Here is an 11800-nt window from a genome sequence, read left to right on the forward strand (position 1 = left end):
AAACCCCCTGCCACGGGCAAAGGCAAGCCCGGGACTATGCAGCAGGAGGGGATCTCTCAGTTCTGCTGCTCTGGGTTCTTGCCAACCTTCCGCAGGGCCTGGAGGGGAAGCTGCAGTTGGTCCTCTAGTCGGTAGACGGCACCACTCCAAGGAGAGTTGGAAACCTAAGGCAATGTTGAGATAAAAATGAAAATACAGATTGTGGAAAACTGATAAATAGACGAGGTTCCCAAGAAGACCTAGCAGACCCTAAGCAGAGGATCAATGTCTAAACTCTTAATTATAATAGTTATAATAATTATAATAGTTGCCCATGACCTGACTTGCTGCTTCCCCCAACACCCCTTTAGTGCACTTAACTGGAAGGTCGTCCCCACCCCTGCTGGCAGCTTTCAACTCACCTGGATCCTGAGGTTGCACTCGCTGTCAGGTGTGCGCTCAGAGTTGGGTCCAAGGCAGGGAGGATGTCTGCACCCCTCCTGCAGACTCTAGGTTCAGAGCTCAGGGCTCAAGGCTCAGGCCAAGTCACCAGCTCCTGAGATACAATGAAGTGAGGAAAACTCAGGGGATTTTATAGACCTTAGGGTGGGTCCTTCTCTCTCTCCCATTGGTCAGACTCCAGCATGCATTCTTTCCAGGGAATTGATTGGCTCCCTAAGGCACACCCTGATCCTATCATTTGCATAGGATAGGGACTTCCTTGGCCCCGCCTCTCCCCTCCCTAATCCTTTAAACTTCCACAGGAATTGGGAATCCTACCTGTTTCTTTCAGTCTAGGCTGCATTCTTGACAGTCAGCTATTAAATGGATCTCTCCCCTGTTGTGTATGTAAATATTTTAGGGGATTACTATGTTACTCACCCTAAACTGATTGGTGATTGTGCCCTACCCTAGGGTGTGACCTGGCATTCTGCCCCCACCCTAGGGTAGTACCTGATTCTGCTTCCACCATTGGTTGGTATCTGATCCCACCATTGGGTGGTACCTGATTCTGGTGGATAAAAACACGAGTCTGTGGAAGGCCAGGGTTTTTTGGCTAGAACTGAAGCTGAGTCTTTGGACTTCAGTCTTGTCCTCCGAATAAAGCAAATATTTCCACGAGCCTGACTGTCTGGGAGCTGTTTACCCGCCGTTTCACCTCAGAACCGTGGGCTAGACAGGGTGGCAGACTCGTTCTCCGAGCTGGAAGAGAAAGGCCTCATCCTCCATCCCACCATCAGTCAACCTCTTCAGGGGCTGACTTGCTACACTCCCCAATTTGTAATCCATAAATTTCAAATGGGAAATGATGTGTAGGGTTCTGTGGAATGTATTATAGGTTTCTGTGGAAATCCTACTGTACCACTTGGCAGTTTCTATTTTGTTTGTTTTTGTTTTTGGGCCACACCAGGTTGCACTCAGGGTTTACTCTTGGCTCTGCACTCAAGAACCACTCCTAGAAGGTACCAGGAACCACAAGAGATGCTAGGAATCCAATCCAGATTCAACCTGGGTCTATTGATGCAAAGCAAATGACCTACTGCTGTGTCATCACTCAGACCCCACCACTTGCATTTTCTAGGCTAAAAAACAACTAAGTTGCTATCCAAATTATGCTTTAGGAAAATAAAAGTTCTAATAACATTTAATGTGTGAAATGCATGAGGCAAACTATTAAGATCTCAGGATTGGAGAGATAGCACAGAAGTAAGGACCGTTCCTGGCATGCAACTGACATGGATACAATGGTTGGCATCCCATGTGGTCCTCTGAGACTTCCAGGAATGACTCCTAAGTTCAGGGCCAGGACTGACCCCTGAGCACCACTGGGTGGGGTCCCAAAACAAAATAAATAGGCAAACACAGTCAACATTTGGAGTGTTGTCATTTCCAGTGTTAGTTTCCATATTCTTGGACTGATAAACTCTTGTACACACTCTCTGCTTCTGTGGTTAACATCTATAGATTTCTTTTATCCATTTCTGTTGTTGTTGTTGTTTTTGTTTTTGGGTCACACTGGGCAGTGCTCAGGGGTTACTCCTGGCTCTGCACTCAGAAACTGATCCTGGCAGACACTAGGGATGTCGGATTCAAACCACCATCCTTCTGTATGCAAAGCAAACACCCTACTTCCATACTATATTTTTTATATATTTTTTATTTTTGCCTTTTTATTCATCAATTTTATATCCTCATCTGTGCATTTGGATGGAATGATCTCAAATTTGTTTTGTGTTGGTTTGTTTTGGCTGGTGTTTAGAGCCACACCTAGCAGCGCTCAAAGATCACTCCTGGCTCTGAGCACAGAAATCGCTCCTGGCAAACTTGGGGGGACTATATGGAATACCAGTGATAAAAACTGGTTTGGGGGCCTGAGAGATGTGCTGGAGGTAAGGTGTCTTCCTTGCATGCAGAAGGATGGTGGTTTGAATCCTGGCATCCCATATGGTCCCCCGTGCCTGCCAGGAGTGATTTCTGAGCATAGAGCCAGGAGTAACCCCTGAGCACTGCAGGGTATGACACCCCCCAAAAAAAACTGGTTTGGTCCCTGTGTTGACAGCATGCAAGTCAAATAAATGGGCTTCCTTTTCCTATCACTCTAGCCTCTCATATTTGTTTCTATATGAAATTTAATATATTTTTAATTTTTATCTTTGAATATAAATTTGCAACACAATTTTAAAACATTGCAAGTTTCTTTTTCTTTTTTTTTTTTTTTTTTTTTTTTGGTTTTTGGGCCACACTCGGCGGCGCTCAGGGGTTATTCCTAGCTATCTGCTCAGAAGTAGCTCCTGGCAGGCACGGGAGACCATATGGGACACCGGGATTTGAACCAACCACCTTTGGTCCTGGATCGGCTGCTTGCAAGGCAAACGCCGCTGTGCTATCTCTCCGGGCCCACATTGCAAGTTTCTATACTACTTGGAATTGTTTTCTTTCTTCAGGGTTGCCTCATTTTATTGTACTTGGTTGACTGAACTTCATTGACACTTTATTTTTTTTTTTTTCAAAAATTGAAACAACTCCACATCTTGTAAAACCAAGATTTCCCATCCCCACCCCCAAAAAGTCCATATTAAGGAACTCTAGATTAAGACAAGCCTAACCCTAGTAAAGTGTACTTTTCTACTCCTAACTAAAGGCAGAATTAACTCTGAAATTGAGCTATATTGCTGGCAAAAGCAGTAGAGCATTTGCCTTGCATGCACTAACATAGGACAGACTACAGTTCTATTGCCTAGTGTTTCATACGGTACCCCAAGTAAGCAGCAATTTCTGAACACATAGCCAGGAGTAACCATGCACATCACTGGGTGTGCCCCTCCAAATATAGAAATAAAACCAAAGTGATTTATCTCAAGGAATAAGTAACTAGGGGTTGAGTGAGCTTAGAAAAAAGCTTCCTAAAAAAACAGAAGTTTGAATCAGAGTTACCCTTGACAGCCAGGGTCTGTTTCAGAGTATCTCCTGACAACCAGAGTCTGTTATCAGAGTATTCTTCAACAATCAGGTCTGTATTAGAATATTTCTTGATGATTAAAGTTCTAATCAAAGACCCTGACCCTGACAATCAGGGTTCAAATTATAATATCCCTAAACAACCAAATTGAGCCAGAAAAATTAGTGATTAAGACAACTATATCATGAAATGATTGCTCTGTTAATATTCTGTTACTACTTGTAATTTCTATATAAACTGCTTGAAGATTTGACTCAGGGTCCTGCCAAGACTCCCCTAGTGGGATGAAGCTCAGACCTTGGTTAACCAAATAAACTCCCTTTTGCTCTTTGCATTATCATAGGTTGTCTTTGAATCTCAGTGCTGGGTGTCCATTTGAATCCTAACAATCCAACTATTCTAGAGATTCCGTTGACTATAATTTGTTTTCACCTCTTTTTTTTTGTTTTGTTTTTTCTTTTTGTTTTTGTTTTTAGCCTTCCAGCAATTACAAATTTGTAATTAAGGAATGAAAGGGGTTTTGGTTTTGGATTTTGGAAAGGGGTTGTTTAGGGGTAATATCTAGTGGTGCTCAGGGGTTATTCCTGGCTCAGGAATCAATCCTGGCCAGTTCTGTAGACTTTATGGGATGCCAGGGATCGAATCCAGGTTGGCTGCATGTAAGGGAAATACATTACTGTGTTATTTTTTTTTTTTTTTTGGTTTTTGGGCCACACCCAGTAACGCTAAGGGGTTACTCCTGGCTATGTGCTCAGAAGTTGCTCCTGGCTTGGGGGACCATATGGGACACCGGGGGATCGAACCGCGGTCCGTCCAAGGCTAGCGCAGGCAAGGCAGCCACCTTACCTTTAGCGCCACCACCTGGCCCCACATTACTGTGTTATTGCTCAGCCCACTGAAAAGAAAAATTTTAGATTAGAATATTAGTGCACATTTTAGATGACAATATGATGTAACCATTCACTGAGAAACAAAATGCTCTTTGAGGGGGTGGAACTGTAGCACAGCTGTAGGATGTTTGCCTTGCATAGGTCAACCTGGAAAGGACTTGGTTTGGATCCTCTGCATCCCATATGGTCCCTAGAGCCTATCAGGAACAATTTCTGAGTGCAGAGTCAGAAGTAACCCCTAGCACCACCAGGTTTGACACAAAACCAAAACCAAAATCTCTTTGATTGTCTTTATTGCCACATTCACTATATTGGTTTAGAACTGAACTAGAAAAACCTTTACTGGTGTCATCTGTACTTTATGAAAAGAAAATCCTTAGGGGGTCAGAGAAACAGTACAGAAAACTTGCATGCAGTTGACCCATTGCTATTCTAGTTGTATTCACATATGGTTCCCCCAGAACAGCCAGGAGTGTTGTCTGAGCAAATAACTCAGAGTAAGGGGCCAGAGAGATATCACAGTGGTAGGGTGTTTGCCTTGACAGGACCGGCCCAGGAAAAAGTCAGGTTTGATTTCTGGCATCAGATATGGACCGCCGAGCCTTCCAGGAGAGATTTCTGAGCACAGATCTAGGAATAACCCCATGAGAGCCACTAAATGTGACCCCAAAACTAAATAAATAAATAAATAAATAAATAAATAAATAAATAAAAACAACAACAACAAAACCCAACAAATACAGTTCTAATTGTTGGTCTTTGGGGGCACTTGCTTATTTTTATTTAGAGCTGAGTCCTGGCCCTGCACTAATTCTTCAGGGAGAATGTATAGTGAGACACATAAATGTATCTATGTCCTATATCCACCTGCCTATGGCTTATTAATGCTCACTTCAGACCTCCTCATTCTTAGCTCTCTTCCTGGCTTCCTCTCTGTATTCACCTACAATTATGGCCCAGCAGCTTCTATAACCACAGCCAATAGAGGTGCCAAAAATAATGAAAGAAATGAAAGAAAGAAAGAAAGAAAGAAAGAAAGAAAAGAAAGAAAGAAAGAAAGAAAGAAAGAAAAGAAAGAGAAAGAAAGAAAGAAAAAGAAAGAAAGAAAGAAAGAAAAGAAAGAAGAAAGAAAGAAAGAAAGAAAGAAGAAGAAAGAAGTAGAAAAGAAAGAAAGAAAGAGGGGCCGGGCGGTGGCGCTCGAGGTAAGGTGCCTGCCTTACCTGCGCTAGCCTAGGAGACGGACCGCGGTTCGATCCCCCGGCGTCCCATATGGTCCCCCAAGCCAGGAGCGACTTCTGAGCGCATAGCCAGGAGGAACCCCTGAGCGTCACCGGGTGTGGCCCAAAAAACCAAAAAAAAAAAAAAAAAAAAAAAAAAAAAAAGAAAGAAAGAAAGAAAGAAAGAAAGAAGGAAGGAAGGAAGGAAAGAAGGAAGGAAGGAAAGAAAGAGAAATAGAGAAAGAGAGAAGGAAGGAAGGAAGGAAAGAAAGAAGAGAGAAGGAAGGAAAGAAGGAAGGAAGGAAAGAAAGAAAGAAAGAAAGAAAGAAAGAAAGAAAGAAAGAAAGAAAGAAAGAAAGAAAGAAAGAAAGAAAGAAAGAAAAGAAAGAAAGAAAGAAAGAAAGAAAGAAAGAAAGAAAGAAAGAAAGAAAGAAAGAAAGAAAGAAAGAAAGAAAGAAAGAAAGAAGAAAGGAAGGAAGAAAGGAAGGAAGAAAGGAAGGAAGGAAGGAAGGAAGGAAGGAAGGAAGGAAGGAAGGAAGGAAGGAAGGAAGGAAGGAAGGAAGGAAGGAAGGAAGGAAGGAAGGAAGGAAGGAAAGGAGGGAGGGAGGAAGGAGGTAGAAAGGAGGGAGGGAAGGAAGGAGGGAGGAAGGAGGGAGGGAAGGAAGGAAGCAGGAAATGAAGAAAGAAGTTAAGAGAGAAATCAAGAAAGAGAAAGAGAAAGAAAGAGAAATCAAGGAAGAAAGGAAGATAAGAAAGAGAAGTTGAGAAAGAAATTAAGAAAAATGAGAGAAAGAGAAGTCAATAAAGAAATCAAGAAAGAAGGAAGATCAAGGAAAGAAGGAAGGAAAGAAGAAAGAAATCAAGAGAGAAAGGAAGAAGAAAGAAATCAAGAAAGAAAAGAAGGAAGGAATCAAGAAAGGAAGGAAAGAAGATAGGAATAAAGAAAGGAAAATAAACAGTAATAAATTGACAACTGGACTAAAAGAATTTTAAACACATGGATGAAATTTCTTTGGCTCTATATTTGAACACCATGTTGAGCAAGATGATCAGCCATCTAAGTAAAACCCAAATTTTCCCACGTCAAAATTAATCCATTTTTCAAATTCCAAGCAAATTTTATCAGTGTTCTACATCTTTTAAGAATGCCATTGGACTGTTGAACCTCCGGCTTCCAGCAATTAGGAAGCAAATGCCTCTCAGGGAGCCGGAGGCTTCAGCAGACAACACGGGATGACATGGCTCCATGCGGTAGGCTTTTGGTCCAAGATTAGGGGAAGAGGCAGCCCGGATATCCCCCACAGCCTTCTCTCTTCTTCCTCCTGGGCCCCAGGGTCACCCCGGGCCGCCTGCTTTGGGTCCCAGCAAGTGGGCTCCAGTGAGGAGTAGGTTAAGGAGACCCCAGGTTTCCCCATCCCTACAGTGGGTGGGCAGGTGTCTGTTGAACCTCCAGCTTCCAGCAATTAGGAAGCAAATGCCTCTAGGGGAGCCGGAGGCTTCAGCAGACAACACAGGGATGACATAGCTCCATTCAGTAGGCTTTTGGTCCAAGATTAGGGGAAGAGGCAGCCTAGGATGTCCCCACCCCCAAAGTCTTCTCTATTCCCATTTTGAAACTGCGTGGGGACTTCTTTTTTCTTTATAAATTTGTAGGATATCATATCAGTTAATCCACTTTCATTATACAGTACAGATAGTTTAATAGGATATCATAGGGGTTCATCTATGTTTAAAATATACAGAATGTCTATGTTGTATTATTTTCTCCCTCCATTGTCTCTCCACCTTACAGGCTCATTTCTAGTCCTTTACTCTCACCCTCACTGTCTACCACTCCACATGAAACCATTTTTACCCTCAACTCTTTTTTTTTTTTTTTTTTTGTGGTTTTTGGGTCACACCCGGCAGTGCTCAGGGGTTATTTCTGGCTCCAGGCTCAGAAATTGCTCCTGGCAGGCACGGGGGACCATATGGGATGCCGGGATTTGAACCGATGACCTCCTGCATGAAAGGCAAACGCCTTACCTCCATGCTATCTCTCCGGCCCCTTACCCTCAACTCTTTGCTCTTTATGAAGGAGATTAATATCCAATCTCAAGCTAACTGCCAGCCAGCTCCCAAAATGAAAAAATAGACTCTCTGCCTGAGAAGAAACCAAAACACTGTTCCTGTTAATCTATTATCAATGGACTCCTATCTTCCAACTCCCTTCACTGGATACCTGTGCTTGCTACCATAACCAGTTTCCAAAACACCCCCAAGGACATTTCCTGATATGAGGTGCTACAAGTTGCTTACAGACTCTAGATGGCCAAATCACAGACCAAAGTGGTGTCAGGAAACAACACTCTCCCCCTTGACTATCTCTAAAACACAAAAGGGACATGTGTATCTCCTTTGTATATCCCAAATGTATTCCCTTAACATCTATAACTCTTTTCTGAATATCCTCTTATATAGTGACAATTTTGCCCAGCGATTTTTTATTTGATTGTTTGTTTGCTTTTTCCCCATTGAGATCTATTTTATAAGCAATTCTGTTAGAAGAGTACCTCTGTAAAAATTCATGTTTGAACCAAGTTATGGGGAGTGTCGGACCTGATGCACCAACCATATCCTGTGGCACTGTTTCTCTTTTGCATAGGCACATTAAAATGGGAAAATAATACATATGAAGGCCCGGAGAGATAGCACAGCGGTGTTTGCCTTGCAAGCAGCCAATCTAGGACCTAAGGTGGTTGGTTCGAATCCCGGTGTCTCATATGGTCCCCTGTGCCTGCCAGGAGCTATTTCTGAGCAGACAGCCAGGAATAACCCCTGAGCACCGCCGGGTGTGGCCCAAAAACCAAAACCAAAAACAAACAAACAAAAAAGAAAAGAAAAAGAAAATAATACATATGCAAACAAGTTCTTATCTAATAGAGATGGGAACACAAATTTAGTAATGCAGTTAGGCCTTATACCCTGAACATTGGCATAATGATTTGGCTTAGGCCTCAAAAGAATGGGCAGTGCCCATACACCCCTGAACAATGGACACTGTCTGTGGCATTTCCCCCATGGGCCTAAAGGAAAGAACAGCCACATAGTTCATGGAAACAACCACAATTGTCTATAACAAGATGCAAACCTCTACCAGTGAAGATCTACCACTGTTCTGGCTTTGAATTATTCCAAAGAGTGCTCTCAACACCCAAATGATTCAGCGACAACCTACTTGTAGGGCAGATTGCTCCACATCTAATGGTGTGCTGGAACTAAAGGATGCTCCACATCAGCCTGACTTCGATGAAAGAAATGTCTAGAATCCACAATCTTCAAATATAGGAACCTGATACCAACAGCAGCTAAAGTGTGAAAAAGTTTCACCAGTAACACAGAAAATGACTCGGAGTAGACAGACTAGCATGCCTGGAGCTCAGATTCAGTCTTATGCCAATAAACTTCTGGGGTGAGGCCCTCTTGTAATCAGGCCAAGGATTTTTTTCCCTTTTCCCCATATTTTTCTGGGCCTATGCAAACAACAGAGATTGTCACTGTCATACCTTTACTGTTGTATTTTTTAATACTTATATAAGAAAAAAATAGTTTACTGAATTTAAAAGCAAATAACTGTAGTAGAGGTCCTGGTGATGGGGACCCTAGGAGAGAAGTTCCCAGACAGAATCTCACTCCTGGAAGAGGAGCTTTTCCCAGATGGTGGGTTGAAACTGAATTAGTGAGAGAAAAACCACATCGAAGGACAGTGAGAATATGCAGATGTCCTGAAGGGTGGGCAGGAGAATGTGCAAGGGAGGGGATGAGTGCTATTGAACTTTCTTTTCTTTTTTATTTTTATTATACCCAGCAGTGGTGCTCAGGGGTTACTCCTGGCTTTGCGCTCAGTGGTCACTCCTGGCAGGCTCAGGGGACTTTATGGGATGGTGGGATTTGAACTTTGGTTCGTCCTTTATTGGTTCCATGCAAGACAAACACCTTATTGCTGTGATATCACTACAGCCCCCCCCCCTATTTTTTAATTTATTTTTATATCATATAAAGAGAAGAGTTGGGGATGAAGCAATAAGCTTCCATTCTGGTTAGGACAATAAAATCCACAAACAGGAGGGAGAATGCTTCACTCCACCAGCTGAATCTTCCTGTCTCCACAAAGGACGTGGGCCCTGAATGTGGATGAGTAGCCCTGAAGACATAACCTCCCCAGCACTGCTCAGAACAAGAGTAGCTACTTGACTTACAGTGCCCAGATGTGAGGTGAAGAGGAGAGGGTGAGGTGAGGGGAAAAAAATCACTGACAACTAGACATCAAAATGGAATTAAGTCTCTTTATTACCAGCAACACCCTACATCATAAGACCCAACCACGCCGGAGAGATAGCACAGCAGCGTTTGCCTTGCAAGTAGTCGATCCAGCAACTAAGGTGGTTGGTTTGAATCCAGGTGTCCCATATGGTCCCCAGTGCCTGCCAGGAATAACCCCTGAGCACCACGGGGTGTGGCTCAAAAACCAAAAAAAAAAAGGGGGGGGGGATGGCAAGGTGGCACTAGAGGTAAGGTGTCTGCCTTGAAAGCACTAGCCAAGGAAGGACTGTGGTTCAATCCCCCGGCGTCCCATATGGTCCCCCCAAGCCAGGGGCAATTTCTGAGCGCTTAGCCAGGAGTAATCCCTGAGCATCAAACTGGTGTGACCCAAAAAACAAAAACAAAAACAAATAAACAAACAAAAAAACACAAGTCACCAAGAGCTTCAACATTATTCCCACAGTGACCCAAAAACCAAAAAACAAAAACAAAAACAAAAACAAAAACAAAAAACACCATTATTCCCACAGGATAGTCAAAGACGAAGAGAAGGAATAATCTCTGACTGAAAAATAGGGCACAAGTCTCTCAGTGAATGTGCCAGTGAGTGTCTGTACGTGGGTCTTCTTGCTCATGTTGTAGAAGGAAATTTCCCCCAACTCATAGTCCAGAAAAACTCCTATGCAGGCAACTTCTGCTTTCTGCCTAGGGAAACCTGGTAGGGTCAGGGACACGGTCACGGGCATCTGCCAGCAGCCATTGGGCGGTGTCTGCCCTGCCCGAGTGTCCCTGAAGAAGGCCTCGGTGCACAGGCCCAAACACCAGACTCCTAAGCCTCGGATCTTCACCTGCCAGAAGTGCCGGCCACTAGCGAAGCCCTGGGCACTCTGGACCGCCACATGAGAGGTGAATGTACTGGGGCGCACGCCAGGGCTAAGCTGAGTGCCCTCCTGGAAATAGATGGCGGTTGTCTGGCGGGCAATGAAGAGATCCGGGTGAGCAGTCTCAGGATCCAGCGTCAGGTGCACCTGGAACTTGGCCCTCATGTTGTCCAAGCCGATGTAGCTGGGGGGCAGAGAGGGACTCTCCTCTTTGTGCTCCCAGGAAGGGGCTTCAGGGAATCCCAGACTCTGGCACTGGCTCCAGGCCTGGTACAGGGCTCCGGCGTCCTGGAGGAGCTGGGCATCCGCCTGCAGACAAGCCTTCTGCAGTGCCATGAGCAGCTCCTTCCCAGTGCAGGCTTCCCTGGACAGCTGCTCTTTGGTTTTTAGCATGTGTCTGTAAATGCTGGCCCTTTGGTGAAAAAGCTTCCTCTCGATGGAACGGTCCTGTTTTCTCAAGAACTGGGTCAATTGGCTGACTTCATGGGTGACATTTTGCTTCTGCAATTTCAACTGGTCTTTCAGCTTGGTGAACTCGGCGTCCTTCCTTTCCAAGGCCCTCACTGCCTCCTCCGGCGGCTCTCCCAGATGCCATAGGCAATTCTTAAGGTTCATCCTGTGATGAGCAGCGGCTTCTGCATTGGGTGTTAGGTCATGGGCCTGGTGGTCAGGAGAGGCCAAGCACTGGCCACACAGCAGCTCCAAGTCGTCCTCGCAGAACAGGCTCAGGGCCTGCTGGTGCCTCTCACAGCGGCCTCTGCCCTCTTCTTCCTCTTCTACTTCCTCTTCATTTTCTTCCTTCTCACTGTTCTTCTTCCTCATGCACAGAATCTGCTGGACCAGATCAATCATGTCCCCCAGCTGCGTGTTCTTCTGGGGGTGCCCATCTGTGCAGGGGTGCAGGCACACGGGGCAGGGCAGGACGTCGTGCAGGTGTTCCCAGCGCTGCTGCAGGCACGAGCCACAGCAGTTGTGGCCACATTCCAGGGTCACAGGCTCCTGCAGGAAATCGTGGCACAAGGGGCAGCAGGCCTCTGCGCATAGCTCAGCCAGGGAGGCCGCCAGGGCCAT

At 44.8% G+C, this 11800-nt stretch overlaps 1 protein-coding gene across 1 annotated transcript; it reads right to left on the reverse strand.

The window, feature by feature from the left end:
- Positions 1-56: 56 nt before the first annotated feature.
- LOC126007171 (tripartite motif-containing protein 75-like) lies at positions 57-11800 on the reverse strand. The gene is made up of 2 exons (XM_049772650.1): positions 10466-11800; positions 57-164 (listed from the first exon to the last, which is right to left on the reverse strand). The coding sequence occupies exons 1-2, from the start codon at positions 11798-11800 to the stop codon at positions 57-59; spliced, it is 1443 nt and encodes a 480-aa protein (XP_049628607.1).

Source organism: Suncus etruscus, chromosome 4, assembly GCF_024139225.1.
Source record: "Suncus etruscus isolate mSunEtr1 chromosome 4, mSunEtr1.pri.cur, whole genome shotgun sequence".
Taxonomy (NCBI): domain Eukaryota; kingdom Metazoa; phylum Chordata; class Mammalia; order Eulipotyphla; family Soricidae; genus Suncus; species Suncus etruscus.

Bases quoted from the DNA above. Each gene is read 5' to 3' on its own strand.
- LOC126007171 (XM_049772650.1), bottom strand. From the start codon at position 11,800: ATGGCCCTGGCGGCCTCCCTGGCTGAGCTATGCGCAGAGGCCTGCTGC. The intron at 165-10,465 runs GTACAGACACTC...ACATTGCCTTAG, and splicing joins ACATGAGCAAGAAGACCCAC to GTTTCCAACTCTCCTTGGAG.